The sequence below is a fragment of the Medicago truncatula genome, chromosome 6 (genome assembly GCF_003473485.1).
Source record: "Medicago truncatula cultivar Jemalong A17 chromosome 6, MtrunA17r5.0-ANR, whole genome shotgun sequence".
NCBI lineage: Eukaryota > Viridiplantae > Streptophyta > Magnoliopsida > Fabales > Fabaceae > Medicago > Medicago truncatula.
In genome coordinates, this window is record NC_053047.1 from 4425658 (window position 1) to 4447485 (window position 21828).

The window sequence follows — 21828 nt, forward strand, 5'->3', positions numbered from 1 at the left end:
GGAAAAAATTTTCGGTCTCCGAAGATATTATTAGATTGATGAGCACCAGTGGGACTCAATCACTACAACATAGTAGAATGAAAACATAATAAAATGGAAATATCATTTTTAGAAGTAATCTAGATGAGAAATACTAGCAACATACATTTTAACATACACTTTTCAACACTCTCTTTGATTGGTTAAAATTAATACGGGTCCCACCAAATCATGTGGGACCCATATAAATTTGGTGTGACCTACGTGAGTTTTAACGGATCAAAGAGAGCGTGTTGAAAAGTGCGTGTTAAAATGTGTGTTGCTAGTATTTCTCCTAAATACAATCACAAACGTTTGCTCAAATCAAGAGGTCTAGCTAGATGGTGATGGTGATATTAATCCAGACTTGCAATCTCGTCGTGAATCGATTAGAAATAAATTCATTTACACTTTTCGCAATCTGGTCTTGTGCCTCCTGTTACTTGCTTAGTTTCATGTCATTTACCATACAAGTTGTTGAAGAACTTGCACTTCCAACGGTTCTCCTTGTCCTATTTAGTGTATGTTCTTTCTTGTCTGTTTTACATTTTCGTACATTGATTGAGAAAGGTTTCATACCACTGAAAGGTAGCAACTTATGTTCTTTTCTCTCTTCCTAAGAGAAGTGTGTGTTTGTGTCAGTCAAGGTTTTGAGAAAAGGTTCACAACCGCAATCTGTACAGAACATATATGTTATGATGTCTTTGAGATCGCAACATATAGCAGCATTTGGTTGCAATCTCAATATGATGTCTTCGCTGGCGCGCTTTTTTTCAAGCCATTAACTTTTGTAATTATGATATGCAAATAAGAGTTATCTAAGCAAATGTATATTTGGACACTGAAGTAGACTGGGTTCCAGATTTGAAAAACTTTAGACAGAATTTTTCGTTGAAGTAGCATATACATTTCATCTCTTCTAATGTTTTCAATACTTTTAATGAACTAGAGAGTGATGTTATGAATATGCTCTTGATACTATGTTTCCTTCTCTATATATATACACCAATGTAACATTGATGCTTCCTTTTCGTCTCATAACAACTAGTTGAATTTGGAATTTATATTAGAGATAAATATGTCGATTTTATTCTTCCTAAAACAGAATGGTTCACACCAATTTGTGCAGTTCACATTGGCAAAGCTCTTGGTTTTGTTTCAGTGCTCAAGTGGATTAATGAGCTAAATTTGGAACCGGTGGAGTTTGAACGATATTCAAAGAAAGTTGTTAATATCTTCTTCTCCTCCAAGAAAGTTGTTACTGAGTTAGGTGATATTATCAAAAATCGTTATTTTCATCTTTTTATAGAAGTTTTAGTGTTGAGTTGGTTAGAAGACAAGCAAATAAGATTTCTCATGTATATTCTTGCAAAGGCGGTCACATCTCTAACTCGTTTCTAAATTATGGTTGATATACATATACCCGGTTGTATTGAACACATTATAATCAATCAATCAATTAATGTGACGAGAAAAGGGTTTCATATTGATTATTAACAATGATACAAGGCATATTTATATCCAAATACTAGCTATTTGTTAAAGGCCAGTTTACTTGCTCTACAAGTAAGTCTGCTTAATTATCTGCTCTCCTTTTGTTTTCACACTATAAAAGATTGTTAGTCCAGTATTTATGAAGCCACATTCAAAGATTGTCCATATAAAAGTAATATATCAGCTATATTTTCATACATTGGCTTCTTTATTAGTTTTCACAAACAAGGGGAAATAAATGGCAAGTTGAATTCTATGGTTTATACATGGAGGTGAAATGAAAGAATATGAGAAGAGGATATGATATATCCATATAATTTTATTCCTTGGATGTTTTTAAATTTGTTGCAAGTTCTTTGAAGGTAAAAACCTCTTGGTCAACTTGTGATGATGAAAGCTTAGGAGGTTGATTGATGTCATGCTTGAGGATATTGCATTGCAAAAACTAGTGGGACTACAGATGGGCACTAGTGAGAAAATGAAAACATAATAAAAAGGAACAGAGCCTATATATTTTATGCCTCCATATTGAAGGTTTATTACACATTTTCCTTCTTTCCTATACATGCTTTATTGGATGAAAACTTGTAATCAGTTTAGTATGTAATTGAAATCGTGTTGCATAGTGCATTCTATTATGAAATCAAATTTCAAATGAGCATGAGAACATCTTTCACAATTTTACTCTAGTCAGTTTTGCGATCCTTTTTACAGATTCTCAAAAGTTATTATGCGACATTTTTTTAATGTTATAGACAATATTAAAAGTGTTGCAAAAATATAAATATGCAACATTTTTTTAATGTTACTAATAATTCTATAGATTGTTACTAAAACTATTTAATAACACGGACTTTACCTAACAATTATTCAAATATTACTAAATTTAATTAGTACCATTTTCCTTGATTTAGTTGCATTTTTCAACTGATACTAGATCTTAATTATGTTGTAGTGATGTGGACCCATATAAACTTGGTGTGACCTATGTGAGTTTTAACCGATAGTTGAAAAGTGTATGTTAAAATGTGTGTAGCTAGCATTCCTCTTGTATTTATACATTTAGTGTTAGCAAAAGTTATGTGAAAGCCTCTAAGCTGATATTTTTCTCTGCAACATGTGGTTTTCTCTCTTCAAAATTACTCATCTTTGAATTTTTCTTACGCACCGGATAAAACAGATTACGTAATGTTACATATTACTCTATATATTATATTTTTATGAGGAGAGATATATTGACTCCAAGAGTAACTCTAAAGAGTTATTTAAAATCTCCACCTTCATTTTATCTTAATCTAATGAACTACATTTAAGTCTTATTAATAATCATGTGGCTTCATCATTTTTTTTTTGTCGTTGATAGAAATGAGGGCCTAAGCCCAGAAACAAAGAAAAACTACAAAGAAATTAATCGAGGGGTAGAAATCCCCATAATACTGGTTAATAATAAATGTGTAATTTGAGTTGGACATGTCTCATATATCTTCAGATTATAATCCAAAGAGCAAGTAATTGGCTAAATCATCTCAATATGAATAAGAAACATCAACATTCTAATCCATCTCTAATAGCAAATTCTTTTATTAACCAAAGCTCTACCCAAACGACTATCTGTCATACCTTCCTTTATAGTCTTCTTCACACTAATAGAATCCACATTCAATTCAACTGCTCTAGATCCCATCCTTCTTGCATATATCGAACCTTGCAACACTCCCCAAAGCTCTTCCACAAACGCACTACAATCGCCAATGAATTTAACAAAATAGGGCCGTCTTAACAAATTCATAGGCCCGGTTTTAATTTTATAAGGGATGCAAAAAAAAAAATTCTGGACCCCAAAAAAAAAAAAGTTATTTTAAAAAAAAAATATTAGAAATCATACTTTGATGAATCTTGAACACATGATCTCACACTCAACAAAAAGTGGCCATGCCTCTAAAGCAAACGGTACAAATTGAATAAACTTGCTTTTAATAGATATATAACCATTATTTTCGTGTCTTACATATAAAAAAAAAAAATTTTGGACCCCAAAAAATTGGAGGCCCGGTGTCGTCGCCCAACCTCGACGGGCTATGGGCCGGCCCTGTAACAAAACCATCAATCCATTCTCCACCACTCCCTCTCATCATTCTAACAATATTTAGGTTTCCTTTTTCACACTCAATGAACATTTATGTTTCATTAACACAATTTTTTTAGTCAATGTTTTACATTAACACAATTCTTATGCTTCAAAAAATTGTTTTCTATTATAAAAATATATACTTGTAAACAATTTATTTATTATAATTTTTTTTTTTTAAGAAATTTATTTATTATAGTTTATTTGATATAAATAACTAACGAATTTAAGAACTTAAATTTTAAATGAATTATAATAAATAAACTGTTTAGTTAATCATGGTTTAACGTACATTTGAAATTTATTCTAAAACATAACACAATTATTTTGGTATTATTTTAAGAACGTTAATCATAATCCAACATTTGAATTTATTCTAAAAAAACATCTCATTAAGCATAAGACTATTTTTTATTTTTTTCGATGCATTCTATATATTTTTTTCATGGAAAGATTGTAAGGCCAGAATCTCAAATGGGTAAAATGTAATTCAATGGAAGTGGGTCCACTCCTCAACCAAAAATCAGCAAATATTTTATCATCAAACCATGCACGCTATACACGCTTTACACGCTTCTTTTCATTCATGTCAGCTTGTGTTTGGTCTTCAATTAAATCAGTAAATAATTGGAGGATTCGTAAATATAATTTTGTAGGTTTATTTATTGGTTTTTTTTTAAATTTCCTATGAAGAATGGTGGGTAATTTACCCACCAACTAATGAAAATGAGCAATTTATTTGTGGGGTCAAGATAGTTCATGAATATGTACTCATGTGGCTAATGTGTATTGGTTGGGGTAAATTACCCATCATTCTTTCATGGGTAGCCTAGTTGCCACCGCATTTTGTAGGTTAATTTATGGGAGCTTCTATGGTGCAGTTAAAAAAATGACTTTTTTAAAAAAGTCATTTTGTTTAACCAATAGCATAGTTGTTCATGCCATGTCAGCTAGTGTCTTTGTGATGGACCACTGTAACACTAAATTTTACTTTATTACAAATCAGTCCTCATACAAAACATTAATTGATTTATTAACTTATTTTATTTAAAATTTCTAAAAAAATAAAATCATTATTTGTTCTTCATCTTTTCAATTTGTTCAACCTTTCTTCACGTTATGCATATTATTCATTTTTCTTCATCTTCTTCCCAAAATGGAAGACATGACCATCACTGACAAAAATCATTCTTAACCCAATTCAAAATCGAAATCGAAATTGAAATCCATTCAAAATCTTGAGTTCCTCATCTCAAAATCGAAATCCATTTGAAATCCAATTCTTCCATTCAAAATCAAAATCATGTTCTTCCATGCGGTTTGAAATCGAAATGCAATTCCGCTTTGAACCGGTTCGTATCATTCAAAAACTAAGTGAGATTGTTCTATCGCATAATCTTGTATCTAATCATGTTCGCTCGAAATCATGTTCTTCTGCTTGCTTTGAACCGGTTCATAATCCTGCATCTAATCCTTCCCCAATTTCATTTATTTTTTCAATCTCACTTAGTTTTTTCATTGATTAATAATTTATTTGTTTATATTTAATTCAAGGTTGATTGGTAAAAAATAATAATAATAATAAAATGTTTAATTTTGATTTAATCAAGAACACAATTGCAACAAGTAAAAATATAGTGGTACACCATATGAGCAAATGTACAATGCGCACTAAAATTTGATGTGACATGCATTAAATACACAGATGTATTATGATCGGTCATTCTAATGACTTCACCAAAAAAGTCATTTTAACGACTTCACCGTAGAATTTCCCTTAATTTATATATATATATATGCCTTTTTTTTTTTTTTTTTTTTTTTTTTTTTTTTTCTATTAAAGCAAAGACGTGTACTAACTTTAACATTGGATAAGAAAAATATCAAAGATGAGTAACTTTGAAGAGAGAAAGCCACATGCAGTGTTAACACCATTTCCAGTTCAAGGCCATATCAATGCATTGTTGAAACTAGGAAAACTACTTCACCTTAGAGGATTTCACATAACCTTTGTCAACACTGAATACAATCACAAACGCTTGCTCAAATCAAGAGGTCCAAATGCCTTTGATGGTTTAACTGATTTTAGCTTTGAGACTATTCCAGATGGTTTAACTCCAACAGATGGTGATGGCGATGTTAGTCAAGATTTACGCGCTCTTTGTCTATCAATCATGAACAATTTTCACCAATTCTTTGGTGTATTTCTTGCTAAACTTAATGACTCTGCTACTGCTGGTCTTATCCCTCCAGTTACTTGCTTAGTTTCTGATTGCAATATGGCATTTACAGTAGATGCTGCTGAAGAACATGCACTCCCAATTGTTCTCTTTTCCCCATGTAGTGCATCTTACTTCTACTCTACTTTTCACATTACTAAATTGTTTCAGAATGGTGTGCTACCACTCAAAGGTAATCATTATGTTCCCTTTTTCATCCTAAGGGAGGTATGTTGTGTGTGTACATGTATGTCTGCATCAAGGTTTTTCACAAAAAGGATTGTGAGCGCAATATGGGCCGAACACAACCGTTTTGATGTCTTGCTAATTGCATTAAATTTGAGGTTTCATCAACCGCACGATTATAAGCAATGACAGTATGATGAAACTACAAACCACAATCATTATTGCAAAGGCGATTTTAAACCTTGATATATATTTTATATATATAACTTCAAGCTATTGACTTTTGAAATTGTGATATGCAGATGAGAGTAATCTAACAGATGGAAATTTGGACACTAAAGTTGAATGGATTCCAGGTTTGAAAAGCATTAGTTTGAAGGATTTTCCTGATATAATAAGGATAAAAGATCCTGATGTGATAAAATATAAAATTGAAGAGACAGATAAATGTCAAAGAGGCTCAACCATTATTTTCAATACTTCTAATGAACTTGAGAGTGATGCTATCAATGCTCTTAGTTCTATATTCCCTTCTGTATACACAATTGGCCCATTTTCTTCTTTTTTAGATCAAATTCCAGAAAATCACTTGAAATCTTTAGACTCTAATCTTTGGAAAGAAGATACTAAATGTCTTGAATGGCTTGAATCAAAAGAACCAGGATCTGTTGTTTATGTAAATTTTGGCAGCATCACTGTTATGTCTCGAGAGAAGCTATTAGAGTTTGCATGGGGTTTGGCCAACAGCAAGAAACCCTTTTTGTGGATCATTAGGCCTGATCTTGTTATTGGTGGCTCACAGGTGTTGTCATCTGATTTTTTGAAAGAAATTTCAGATAGAGGACTAATAGCAAGTTGGTGTCCACAAGAGAAGGTATTGAATCACCCTTCAATTGGTGGATTCTTGACTCATTGTGGATGGAACTCAATCATGGAGAGTATATGTGCTGGAGTGCCAATGTTGTGTTGGCCATTTTTTGCTGATCAACCACTTAGCAGTAGAATTATTTGCGAAGAATGGGAGATTGGGATGAAAATTGATACCAATGTAAAGAGAGAAGAGGTAGAGAAACTGATCAATGAATTGATGGTGGGAGAGAAAGGAAAGAAGATGAGGCAAAAGGCGACGGAGTTGAAGAAGAAGGCAGCGGAGGACACGAGACTCGGTGGTAGTTCATACATGAACTTGGACAAAGTGATTAAGGATGTCATGCTTAAAAACTATTAGATTTATATGATCTTTTCTTGTTGATTTTATTTCTTTTGCGAGCACAAACAATGCATGATTTAGATTTCTAATTATATCTAAATTGTAAGCAATCACATACCTTGTATTTTTTTACAATGCATTGTTTCAAAAGGGTTCAACGCTAAGTGAAGATCTTTTGTTTTATGTAATAACATCATGGGAAGCTTTATAAATCCACAGGTTCCAAATTTAGCTCATAAATCCACTTGAGCGCCGAAAGAAAACCAAGAGCTTCGCCAATATGAATTGGACAAATTGGTGTGAATATTCTGTTTTAGCAAGAATAAATGCGCCATATTTATCTCTAATACAAATTCCAAATACAACCTTGATTTTATGAGAAGAAAAGGAAGCGTTAATGTTAGATTTGACTTGAACCGCTGCACGTTTTCTCCATTTATCGTCATCTTTAAACCTGATCCAAACCTGTATGGGGCTGAATATTACGGGTAGCTTGCAAATGGTTTATCAGGCGCTTCAGCTCAAGTAATCACAAAGTTTTGTGCAACGAAAGTGTTTTTCCAAATCTTATGATTTTCTTACTTCCAAATGTGTGACATTATAGCAGAAAAATATGACGGTTCTTTCTCCGAAAACTGGTGTAGGAGTTGGAGAACGACATCTGCAGCAGCTGAACCGTGGGCTGCTGATCTAGCAGAAACAGTAGCAGAAAAACTACTTTTCTGCCAGACGCTGTCGCTGTCGGATAGGTAAAGAATACGTGCAAGTTGTCTTCCAATGCATCGACACAAATAGCACAATTGGTTGGGAAATTAATCGTGTTGGGCAGCTTTGTCTACACACCGGCCACAGAAATTTATAACCTTCAGTGCAGTTTTTATTTTCCAAATCAAATGCCACCGCTCCCCCAAATCTTAAAGGGGATGTATCAATTAATTCTTGCACACAAAGGTGATAAGCCTTGTTCACCAAATATTCCCATTATTCTCCACTCGCCAAAACCGCTTATCTTCGGTAACTGAGGATGAAGTGGAGTATTTAGAATTCTGGTCACATCATCCGGACTAAAGACAGTAGAGATTGGGGGAACATATATCATAAACTAGAAGATTCAATCATAACATACAAAGTATATAGGGCGACTAATCAAGCCTTAGGAAAATTATAAAAAGCTTCAAATGGTATTTATAACTTTATGAAATGAATATTGAAACAATGCATACTGAAAAATACAAGATCTGTGATAAATTACCATTTAGACACAAATAAACTTTTCAAAAGAATGAATTGTTTTTTAGGCCTTCTGATCATCACATAGTTCAGATCAGATTTCAAGCATAACGAGGCTTTCAGTCTCTCTTTCTTAGTATTGGCAGTGTTCAACTCGCTCTTGAGAGCCATAATCTCATTTTCAAATTCACATGCGTGCTGCAATTGAACATTCAAATTTCTGGATTCATCCATGTATTGTTGTCTTTCATATTCATTGTCTGTAAGTTTTGATTCAAGTGAATTAATAGTGCTTTTGAATTTCAGTTCTCTCGATTTGTAGTCCTCCACCAGCTCTGACAATTTTTCATGTTCATCCATCAGCATTTCCATTTTAAATTTGTAATCGGCAAGCTCAGTTGTTAGGTCTTTCAATTTCTGTTCATATCCAGTCTGCATCATACTTGAAGAAGAATTGATGACTGTAGAAACATGTCGATCTGGTGGTTTTTTCGGAAGCGGCGGTGGCGATTGAATTAAAAGGAAATTAATTCTAGCATTCGTGTCAATAATTGCCCTTTTGATATGAGAATTTTTGCCAATGCCAATCGGAACACTGCCTTTAGCAGCCAAAAACCCCCTATCAGCATCTGTCTCATAATAATCTGCCCCCATTAGCAATGTGTCCTCAATAATTGCAGTTTTTTTCAAATATTCCTGATCATAAATTTTTGCAGCGATGCCAAAGGTTCCAATGTAGTACTCTTTGACATATCTGGCATATGCATCCATCAAATCCTCACCAGCGTTCTTTGCATCAACCAAAGGCTTGCATAACTTATCTGGATTTCCTTACTGAAACGCTATAACAGCAGCAGCAGCCAGATAGTACAAGAAGTCTCCATCAATTTCAAGATCATCTGCATTAAAAATTGATCTCAAGCCTTTCCATCGGCTGCAAGTTTTGTTTCAACGAGTTGAGTAGTTTCTTGTAATACTGCTTTACACTCAGGACCAGCCGACTCACCAATCTGTTGATCGAATTCACCGAAGTCTTGAACAGCAAGAACAACGGCAGAACTGGCAAGACATTCACATGTTAAATGGGGAAACTTAAGACGGAACCATGCACTGAGTGCTCCAGAATATGAGCCACTGAAAAAGAACCATGGATTTTCAACTCCTGATCTATTCAGCTTTGCATTTAAAGAATACCGATAATACTGGCAAAAAATACAATACTCTTTTGCAGACATAAAATCATTTTAATCTAATTTTGTTTAAGCAAGACATCCTTGATCACTTTGTCCAAGTTCATGTATGAACAACCACCAGGTACTGTGTCCTCCTCTGCCTTCTTTTTCAACTCCGTGGCTTTTCTCCTCATCTTGTTTCCTTTCTCTCCAACCATAATCTCATTGACCAGATTCTCCACATTTTCTCTATTAACATTCCTATCGATTTCTACTCCAATCTCCAATTCATTGCAAATCAATCTACAGTTTGTTGGCTGATCACTAAAGAAAGGCCAACACAACATTGGCACTCCGGCACATATGTTTTTGGTAGTTGAGTTCCATCCACAATGAGTCAAGAATCCACCAATCGAATGGTGGTTCAGCAGTTTCTCTTGTGGACACCAACTAGCAATTAGGCCTCTATCTGTGATTGTATTCGGTGTCAAAGCCTCTAAGGCCTCTATCTGTGATTGTATTCAGCAGTTTCAGCATTGCATTGATATGACCTTGAGCTGGAAATGGAATCAACACTGCATGTGGTTTTCTGCAAAGTTACTAATGTTTCTATTTTTCTTATGCAATGTTAGTCTTTCCTTTAATAAAGAGAAAATGCCAATATATATCGTTCTATAACTTGTTTGCAAATTACATGCTATATGTACAAATATGCAGTGATGATATAATAATATCAATATTAAACAGCAATTAATTGAGATAAATATTTGGAAATAGATGTGAAGAATTTGAAACCGATGCATGAGATAGATATTTTTTGCAAGTTACTCAAGTGATTGTTAATGAATTTGTCATGTCAGTTTTCCTTGAATGGTAAGGAGAAAGAAGGTGTTTCTTGCAAGGCTTAAATGGAATTAATGTCTAACAATAAGCCTATCATAAGTGCACACAATATCTCACCTCACAATTAATATTTCAAATCAAATAAGTAAAACGTTGTATAAATTGGACAGAATTTATGAACGCAATATAACCGTCTAAATAAATTTTAATTAATAACAGCCATTTTAAATCTAAATCATAATCATGTTCTATACATTATTATTATTTTTTGTCAAGTAGACTAGTGGCAGGAGCTCACTACCATCTGAGCTATCAACTGAGCTAAGCTCACGAGGATTGTTCTATACATTATATCTATGCACTAGTTGTCCAGTGTTTGATTTGTAAGACTCTTTCAGGTACAGGACAAACTGGAGGCAAGTGACAGGACAAAAAACTCATATTTTTGTCCCTCACCAAACCACAGTACAACTTTTTGTCCCACGTACAAGTTGTCTAAAATACCGAAATAACATTTTGTCCCCAAAAAATTACTCATTGCCATAAAAAATTTGTCCTGTGTTGTTCTGCCTTATGTTGTGCTGTTCTATCCTGTACTGTTCTGTCTAGTACTTACTGTTTTGCAAACCAAACACCTCAACTCATAATTTATAGAGGAATGCTAGCAGCACACATTCTAACACATTTTTCAACACACTTTCTTTGATTGGTTAAAATTCACGTCTGATCCACCAAATTTATATGAGACTCACATGATTTGATTACCCTTTTATATTATTATCATATTTCACATGGTGTCCAAGTATTTTTTGTCAATATTTGTGTTCAAATAGTATTTCTTAAAATATTTTAACATTGAATGTGTTTAAAAATAATTAACTGCAATCGATAAAAAAATGGTTTGACATTCCATTTAACTATGATTTGATTTGGACAATTTTAAATTAGAAGGTCCATATTCAATTTATAAAAAAAAAATAAAATAAAAGAAATTGAATCAAAACCGCAGCAAAATTTGCAGGAAGTGAAAATTGAAAATCCAAAAAAAAAAACCTGCAGCAAATCATGTATTCATTACCTGTGGATATTCATGACGTGATAGAACCCGCAAGAAAAAAGTTTTTTTTTTTTTTTTTTTTTTTTTGTGGTGGCCGGGTTCGAATCCCAGACCTCGCATATTTTATGCATTGTCCATACCAACTGAGCTAAGCTCACGAGGACCGCAAGAAAATAGTCTTGCGCTACAGGACGAGGCAAAATCCCCAAGAATTCCTGCGTATTATTTTCCATAGGAAACTCGGAAAGAAAAACGAGAATTTGTAGTAGTGAAACTAGCCCACCGAAATTTACAGCGTAGAAAATCGAACATGAGATCTTGAAAGTAAGGATATCTTGAAAATCGAATGAATGCACCTTCCAGCTACAACAATTGTCTTCCTTTGAATGGGGTAATTCAATCTGGCCAAACGGTTGGACTCCAATGTTCGACCGACATTTCCATTGTTCCTTTTCAAAAGATTAAATTCTTGTTAGGCCGGTTTAAATGAAGGTATTGAAGTGTCAAGGAATGAACCTCATTCTTTTGACACTTGAATACCGTCATTTAAACCAAATCTAACAAGAATTTAATATTTTGAATGGAACTATGGGAATGCCGTTGTATATTGGAGTCCTGCTGCTTGGCAAGTTTGAATTGACCCCATTCAGAGGTAACACAATTGTTGTAGTTTGAAGGTACAAACGTTCGGTATAAACGTCCAAAAGATCGTCAGTAACTACGAAATAAATGCACCTTCCAACTGCAACTCCTTTGAATGGGGTAATTAAAACTTGTTAAACGGCAGGAATCCAGCATTCGATCGGCATTTTAAATGCTGATCGCATGCTGGAGTCATGCTGTTTAGCAAGTTTGAATTTACCCCATTCAGAGGTAAGACAATTATTGCAGTTGGAAGGTACATTCCGGAATGTAGTGTAATGTAATGTGATGTGATAACATATATAGTTGAATATGCATAATACATGTTGTTTTGAATTGAACAATAATTATCTTATTTATTTACTTTTCGAATTTATTTATTCGAATACGCAATTTTAATTATTTGCATTCACGTTAGATTTAATTAATTTTTATTCGAATACGCAATTTTAATTATTTGAATTCACGTTAGATTTAATTAGTTTTTATTCGAATTCACGTTAGAATTAATTAATTTTTATTCGAATAAACAATTTTAATTATTTGAATTTACGTTAGATTTAATTAATTTTTATTCGAATTCACTTTAGATTTAATAAGTATTTATTCATTACGCAATTTTTATTCGAATTCACAGAAAATTATCATAAACTTAGCAAGTAATAATAGGAGGCACAAGATCAGATTGCGAAAAGGGTAAATAAATAAATTTCTAATCGATTCACGACGAGATTGCAAGTCTGGATTAATATCACCATCACCATCTAGCTAGACCTCTTGATTTGAGCAAACGTTTGTCATTGTATATATTTAGACATTTAGTGTAAACAAAAGTTACGTGAAAGGTGATATTTTTTATATTTTTCTCTGCAAAATTACTCATTTTTGATATTTTTCTTATGCAATAGATAAACCAGATTGCCTAATATTACATATTACTCTATATATTCTTTTTGTAAAAAACAATATATACCGTATAAAATTGAAATAATTATCTTTCAAAAAATAAAGAGTTTGGGGTGGCTTTTTCACTGTCCTTAAACAAATTTATTTATAAGAATGTTATATTGCTAGTGTCATTAAAAAATGGCTTAAATAGGTAAATCGTCATTGTAAGTTCACGTGTTTTTGGTTTTCGTCCATGTATTAATTTGTTCTAAAACAAACCATGTAAGTTATCATCGTTTTGGTTTTGGTCCATATGTTGTCATCATTTGTTACAAAAATGAGTATGCGGGAATCACATGATGACGTTGCGACATGTGACGTGGCAGACGACGCTGATGTGTCATCTCAGATGCTGAGTTAGAAAGTTAGAGGAACGAAAACCAAAAAAACAAAATTACTAAAAGGACCAAAACTAAGAAACAAGAAAACAAACAATCGAGAAAAATATCCAAAAAATTCTTCATTTTCTTCGTTCTATATATTTCTTCTTCATCATCTTCAAAATATAGAATTTTTTGGTTTTTTTTTTGGGATCTTTATGAATGTTGATGAAGGTGGTGTTAAAGATGATGTAGAAATAAAAGGAAGAAGTTGAAGAATTTTTTGATTTTTTTTTTTTGTATTTTTTGCCTTCTCATTTGTTAGTTTTATTCCCTCTACGAATTTTGTTTTTTGGTTTTGATCCCTCTAACTTTTTGACTCAGCATCTAAACGATACATCAATGTCGTCTACCAGGATGAAATAAGAAACTCGCAAACATAAATGTAGTTTTTAATGTAGCCTCCCTCAATCAATGTCATGGTGATATTGGTATGCATGGTAGGCCATGTAATTTTATTTTGAAAAAACGAAATGTAATTTTTTTTCCATGCATTCTATATAATGTAATTTTTTTTTCCATGCGTTCTATATATTTTTTCATGGAAAGATAGCAAGGCCACAATCTCAAATGACTAAAATGTAATTCAATGCTGCTTCAAAAAAAAATGTAATTCAATTGAAGTGGTCCTCAACCACGCTATTCTTGTCAGCTTTACACGTTTCTTTTCTTGTCAGCTTGTGTGCGGTCTTCAATTAAATCAGTAATAATTAGAGGATCCAAAGCAGAGAGAAAATGGTTGGGATAAATTGTTTACCAATGTAGTGTCTTTTTGTGAAAAGTATGAAATTGAGATTTCTGACCTTAATGATTGTCGTTCAACAACAAAATTTAGGCGTTCTGGTCTCGACGAGAATCAGGTAACAATAGAGTATTATTTTAGAGTTGAAATATTTTTTTACTACCATTTACATACAATTACAAGAGTTGAATTCATAAATATAATTTTGTAGGTTTATATATATATATATATATATATATACACACATATTTTCTATTAAAGCACAGACATATACTCACTTTAACATTGGATAAGAAAAAATATCAAAGATGAGTAACTTTGAAGAGAAAAAGCCACATGCAGTGTTAACTCCATTTCCAATTTAAGGCCATATCAATCCATTGTTGAAACTAGGAAAATTACTTCACCTTAGATGTTACATGTTAATATTTAATTTAATTATCATTAACTATAACCTATTAGTTAGCCTGCTTATTAGTATTCTATTCAATTGTATTTATACATGTTGATTAGTCTTCTCTTTATTTTAGTGTATAAATAAACCTGTCATGTACTTTTACACATAGATCAATGAGAATTATATATCACTTGTCTTTCTATTTTCTACTGTGTTCTAAATATTAACATGGTATCAGTTGTGAATCTCTTCATCAATTTCTCTTGTTGATCGATTCATCTCAAGAATCCTCTTTATTATTCAATTTCTGAATTTTTATTTTCAGTTTTCATTCCGCTGTTCATTTGATTCCTTGATTATTTGATTTCTTTCATCTCTATGGAGAATCCACCATTTTTTGATTTTGCAACCAATCCTTCAAATCCTTACTACTTGCATCCTAATGAAAATCCATCACTTGTTCTTGTTACTCCATCATTGGATAACAAGAATTACCAGACTTGGTCGCAATCTATGCGGGTCGCCTTAATTTCCAAGAACAAATTGAAATTTGTTGATGGCACCCTAAATCCTCCTCCTGTTTCAAATCTCCTTCATGAACCATGGTTAAGATGTAACAACATGGTTCTGTCTTGGCTTCAACGATGTATTTCTGAAACCATTGTGAAATCAATCATTTGGTGTGATCGAGCCTCCGTGGTTTGGAAGCGATTGGAGAACCGTTTTGCACAGGGTGATATTTTCAGAGTTGCTGATATTCTTGAGGAATTGGCTAAATTTCAACAAGGTAATCTTGATATCTCCTCCTATTTTACACAATTAACCACTTTGTGGGAAGAAATTCAGAACTTCCGGCCAATTCGTGATTGCACTTGTGCCATCCCTTGCACTTGTGGTGTTGCTTCTGATCTCAAAAAGTATAATGAGCAAGACAAAGTAATTAAGTTTTTGAAAGGTTTGAATGAGCAATATGCACATGTGCGCTCTCAGATTATGCTAATTAATCCTTTGCCTGAACTGGATAAGACTTTTTCTCTTGTACTTCAACAAGAAAGACAAACACATATTCCTGTTTTTGGTGAAATTCCTGTTGATCAACAATCAGCTGTTAATCAAGTTCAGCAAACCAATTCTAACAAAGGTTTTGCTCATGGTGGTTCTTCTAGCTATAGAGGTCGAGGTAAAGGATCTTATAATGGAACAAGAGGACAGAATCAAGGCATTACTCGCACTTGTAGTCATTGTGGAAGACATAATCATACAATTGAGACTTGTTTCCTTCTCCATGGCTATCCTCCTGGTTATCAAAACAAAGGTCCTAAGTCAGCGAATCTTGCGGTTTCTGAACAAAAGTATACTGATGCTGTCCAGAACCAAGGATCTGTTAGCAGCCCTTCACTGAATTCTATCCATGAGCAATATAATCAGATTTTGCAGCTTCTACAACATTCAAATTTGCAAGCTTCAACGTCAAACACCAATGCTACTATGCCTCAGCCTGCTGTCAATTCAGTTATCTCACTTCCCGCAGCTTATACTTCCACATCCACTCCCATAATCGGTAAGAAATCTACTCTTTGGGTCATAGACTCAGGAGCAACTGATCATATCACTCACTGTTTGCAAAATTTTTCTTCTTTCTACAACATTCCACCTATCTCCATGTCACTACCAAATGGTAATAAAATAGTGACAACCATAGCAGGCACAGTATCCTTATCCAATTCACTTATCCTTCATAATGTTTACTACATTCCTGATTTCAACATCAATTTATTTTCAATATCTCAATTTTTGAAAACTTCTAATGCCAGTTTCTTGTTTTCTATTGATACATGTTCTATTGTGCAGATTTTGAATCAGAGAGTGATTGGTACAGCTAAGAAGTTTGGAGGACTGTATGTGTTGGATTCTTCACTTCTAAATAAATCTCAAAATAATGGTTTAGTTTCTGCTTCAATTTGTAATTCTGTTTTTCCAAGTTTGTCGTCTAAGTCAACTGATTCTGCAAATGTTTGGCATTATAGATTGGGTCACATTTCGGATTCCATACACAAATGTATTTCCATTCAGTTTCCCATTGTAAAATACACCAGTACCCACTCTCCTTGTGATATATGCCATTATGCAAAACATAAGAAAACATCATTTCCTCATAGTCTTATTCATTCCACTCAAATATTTGATATACTACATGTTGATATTTGGGGACCCTATGCTACCCCTTCTGTTTCCGGATTTAAATATTTTTTAACCTTGGTTGATGACTTTAGTAGATTTACATGGGTCATTTTTATGAAATGTAAAGGTGAAACAAGAAATCATCTCATGAATTTCATTTCTTTCATTGATACTCAATTCCATAAGAAACTTAAATGCTTGAGAAGTGATAATGGACTTGAGTTCATCATGCCTTCATTTTATCTTTCTAAAGGCATCATTCATCAAAGGTCTTGTGTTGAGACTCCTCAACAAAATGGTATTGTAGAAAGGAAGCATCAACATATCCTTAATGTGGCTCGAGCCCTCTCCTTTCAATCTCATATCCCTACCAATTTTTGGCATTTTTCAATTCAACAAGCTGTCCATATCATTAATCGAATCCCAACTCCCCTTCTACAAAATAAATCCCCATATGAATGTCTTCACCAACAACAACCTTCTTTAATTCACCTAAAAGTCTTCGGTTGCCTTGCTTTTGCCTCCACCATCCAAAGTCATAGAACCAAATTTGATTCTAGAGCAAGAAAATCAGTTTTTCTTGGATATAGAGAAGGCACCAAGGGTTACCTTCTTTATGATCTTCATTCACATGAATTTTTCTTATCAAGAAATGTCATCTTTCATGAATCATCTTTTCCATTTTCTACATTGCATGAACGATGTTCCCCTGATTCCTCTACACCTCATGTCTCCGTTGATAATTCACATCTTTCTTCCTATCATGAACCCATCCAATCATCTGTTATTCCAAATTCTTCTTTTCCTCTCTCTCAAAACCTTGATAATTCTGATACTTCTACAACACATAATTCTACCCCTCCTAATGCTACATCTTCTGCAACAGCTATTCCAGATCAGACCACAACAGATGTACCTATTCGACGATCTGCACGACCTAAAACAACACCGGCATATCTTAAAGACTATCACTGCAGTCTCCTTACTTCTTCTGAATCACAATTACTCTCTGACTCAGGTAAATCGGCATATCCTCTCTTTTCTGTTTTGACATATGATCATTGCACTCCTTCATATAAAAAATTTTGTCTAACTGTTTCTTCTAACCCTGAACCTAAGACCTATAATCAAGCTTGTAAGATTGAATGTTGGAAAGAAGCTATGAAAGATGAGTTACATGCTCTTGCAGCCACAAATACTTGGTCAATTGTTGATTTACCACCAGGAAAAGTTCCAATTGGATGCAAGTGGGTTTACAAAACTAAATACCACTCTGATGGTTCTCTTGAAAGGCATAAAGCCCGGTTAGTTGCAAAGGGTTATACTCAAATGGAAGGAGTTGATTACTTTGATACTTTTTCACCGGTTGCAAAAATGACTACAGTTAGAACATTACTTTCTTTGGCAGCCATCAAAGGGTGGTTTCTTGAGCAACTTGATGTCAATAATGCATTTCTCCATGGTGACCTCAATGAAGAAGTTTACATGGTGTTACCCCCTGGTCTGAAGCTTCAAAATTCAGATTCTAATGATCTTAAAGTTTGTCGGTTAAATAAGAGTCTCTATGGCTTGAAGCAAGCTAGTAGGCAATGGTATGCCAAACTTTCTGCAGCGTTGGTTTCTCTCGGATACACTCCTTCTGTTGCTGATTCTTCTTTGTTCACTAAGCTAAAAGGTACCAATTTTACTGCCTTATTAGTTTATGTGGACGACATAGTTTTATCAGGAAATGATTATGCTGAAATTCAGCATGTTAAGCAGTTTTTGGATCAAAAATTTCGCATCAAAGACCTTGGGAAGCTAAGATTTTTTCTTGGCTTGGAAATAGCAGGATCAAACAAAGGAATTTCGGTGAATCAACGCAAATATACTCTTGAGCTTCTTGAAGATAGTGGTCACATGGCTGTTAAGCCTAGTTCCACTCCCTATGATACCTCCTTAAAGTTGCATAATTCTGATTCCCCTCCATATCATGATGAATTCTCCTTCAGAAGTTTGATTGGTAGACTTCTCTATTTGACACTCACGCGGCCTGACATTGCTTTTGCTGTTCAACAACTTAGTCAATTTGTTTCCAAGCCCCGTGAAGTCCACTTTCAAGCTGCTACAAAGATTCTGAAGTATCTCAAGAACTCTCCAGCCAAAGGGTTATTCTATTCATCTTCATCTCCCGTCAAACTTGCAGGTTTTGCTGATTCAGATTGGGCTAGCTGTCCCTCTACTAGACGATCTGTCTCCGGTTTTTGTGTGTTTCTTGGCTCTTCCCTCATCTCATGGAAGTCTAAGAAGCAAACAACTGTTTCTAGATCCAGCTCTGAATCTAAGTATAGAGCCTTGGCCAGCCTTACTTGTGAATTACAATGGCTCTCCTATTTGTTCAAGGATCTTCATATCAACTTTCAACAACCAGCTTCAGTATATTGTGACAATAAATCAGCCATATATCTTGCTCATAATCCAACATTTCATGAGAGAACAAAACACATTGAGATTGATTGTCATGTTGTGCGCGAAAGAATTCAAAGTGGTCTCATTCATCTCTTTCCCGTGCCATCTTCTTCTCAAATAGCAGATTTGTTGACAAAACCACTTCTGTCTCCAGCTTTCAATTCCTTGGTTTCCAAGCTTAGCCTATGTGATCTTCATAGTCCAGCTTGTGGGGGGATGTTACATGTTAATATTTAATTTAATTATCATTAACTATAACCTATTAGTTAGCCTGCTTATTAGTATTCTATTCAATTGTATTTATACATGTTGATTAGTCTTCTCTTTATTTTAGTGTATAAATAAACCTGTCATGTACTTTTACACATAGATCAATGAGAATTATATATCACTTGTCTTTCTATTTTCTACTGTGTTCTAAATATTAACATTAGAGGATTTCACATAACCTTTGTCAACACCGAATACAATCACAAACGCTTGCTCAAATCAAGAGGTCCAAATGCCTTTGATGGTTTCAATGATTTTACCTTTGAGACCATACCAGATGGTTTAACTCCGGTGGAAGGTGATGGTGATGTTAGTCAAGACTTACGCGCTCTCTATCTATCAATCAAGAAGAATTTTCACCAATTCTTTGGTGAATTTCTTGTTAAACTTAATGACTCTGCCACTGCTGGTCTTATCCCTCCAGTTACTTGCTTAGTTTCTGATTGCAACATGCCATTTCCAGTATATGCTGCTGAAGAACATACACTCCCAATTGTTCTCGTTTCCCCATGTAGTGCATCTTACTTCTACTCTACTTTTCACATTGCTAAATTGTTTCACAATAGTATGCTACCACTCAAAGGTAATTATTATGTTCACTTTTTCTTCCTGGGGTATGTTGTGTGTGAACATGTATGTGTGTGTATCAAGTTTTTAAAAAAAATGGTCTATGACCAATACGGGCCGAACCCCAACGTTGTGATGTCTTGGTAATTGCATTAAGTTTGAGGTTGCATCAACCGCATTGGGCGGCAATTATATGCAATATCAGTATGATGAAACTATTAACAACAAGTTCACAATCATTATTGCAAATGTGATTTTAAACCTTCATATATCTTTTACATATATATCTTCAAGCTATTGAGTTTTGCAATTGTGTTATACAGATGAGAGTTATCTAACAGATGGAAATTTGGACAGTAAAGTTGACTGGATAAATGAAGTGGCAGATAAATGTCAAAGAGCCTCAGCCATTGTTTTCAATACTTCTAATGAACTTGAGAGTGATGCTATGAATGCTCTTAGTTCTATAGAGAAGGGAATATTCCCTTCTCTATACACAATTGGTCCATTAGCTTCTTTTGTAAATCAAAGTCCACAAAATGACTTGACATCTTTAGACTCTAATCTTTGGAAAGAAGATACTAAATGTCTTGATTGGCTTGAATTAAAAGAACCAGGATCTGTTGTTTATGTAAATTTTGGCAGCATTACAGTTATGTCTTAAGATAAATTGTTAGAGTTTGCTTGGGGTTTGGCCAATAGCAAGAAACCTTTTTTGTGGATTATTAGGCCTGATCTTGTTATTGGTGGCTCAGAGGTGTTGTCATCTGATTTTGTGAATGAAACTTCTAATAGAGGACTTGTAGCAAGTTGGTGTCCACAAGATAAAGTGTTGAACCACCCTTCAATCGGAGGATTCTTGACTCATTGTGGATGGAACTCAACCACTGAAAGTGTTTGTGCTGGAGTGCCAATGTTGTGTTGGCCATTTTTTTCTGATCAGCCACTTAATAGCAACATTATTTGCGAAGAATGGGAGATTGGGATGAAGATTGATGCCAATGTACAGAGAGAAGAGGTAGAGAAACTTATTAATGAATTGATGGTGGGAGAGAAAGGAAAGAAGATGAGGCAAAAGGCCATGGAGTTGAAGAAGAAGGCAGAGGAGGACACAAGACTTGGTGGTTGTTCATACATGAACTTGGACAAAGTGATTAAGGACGTCTTGCTTAAAAAATATTAGATTAATGTGATCTTTTATTATTGAACTTGTTTCTTTTGCAAGCACAATTGATGCATAACTTAGAAGTGCTAATTATCTCTAAATTGTAAGCAATCACAGACATTGTATTTTTTTTACTATGCATTGTTTCAAAAGCGTTCAACATATGAAGCTTTTTTGGTTTATAAATCCATCGGTTCCAAATTTAGTTCACAAGTCCACTTTGTGCGCCGAAAGAAAACCAAGAGCTTCACCAATGCGAATTGCACAAATTGGTGTCAACCATTCTGTTTTAGAAAAAATTAAAGCGCCATATTTATCTCTACTACAAATTTGAAATACAACTTTGTTGTTATGAGCAGAAAAGGAAGCGTCAATGTTACATTTATTTCGCACTGCTGCACATTTACTCTGTTTATCGTTATTTTTTTAAATCTGATCCAAACCTGTATGAAGCTGAATATTACGGGCAGCTTGCAAATGGTTTATAAGCGCTTCAGCTCAAGTAATCGCAAAATTTTGTGCAACGGAAGT

The 21828-nt window shown here is 34.0% G+C and overlaps 1 protein-coding gene and 1 pseudogene across 1 annotated transcript; both read left to right on the top strand.

Annotated features, from left to right (window-relative positions):
* Positions 1–5483: 5483 nt before the first annotated feature.
* Positions 5484–7491, top strand: LOC11417148 (7-deoxyloganetin glucosyltransferase). The gene is made up of 2 exons (XM_003618592.4): positions 5484–6052; positions 6348–7491. The coding sequence occupies exons 1-2, from the start codon at positions 5530–5532 to the stop codon at positions 7271–7273; spliced, it is 1449 nt and encodes a 482-aa protein (XP_003618640.1). The 5' UTR covers positions 5484–5529; the 3' UTR covers positions 7274–7491.
* A 7033-nt stretch (positions 7492–14524) lies between these two features.
* LOC112422679 (7-deoxyloganetin glucosyltransferase-like) lies at positions 14525–21619 on the top strand (annotated as a pseudogene).
* The last annotated feature ends 209 nt before the right edge of the window (positions 21620–21828 follow it).

What these genes read in the sequence shown, in the direction of transcription:
- LOC11417148 (XM_003618592.4), top strand. Translation starts at nt 5,530, where the DNA reads ATGAGTAACTTTGAAGAGAGAAAGCCACATGCAGTGTTAACACCATTT. An exon ending in TGGTGTGCTACCACTCAAAG is followed by an intron (nt 6,053 to 6,347) that starts GTAATCATTATG and finishes TGTGATATGCAG; the next exon opens with ATGAGAGTAATCTAACAGAT.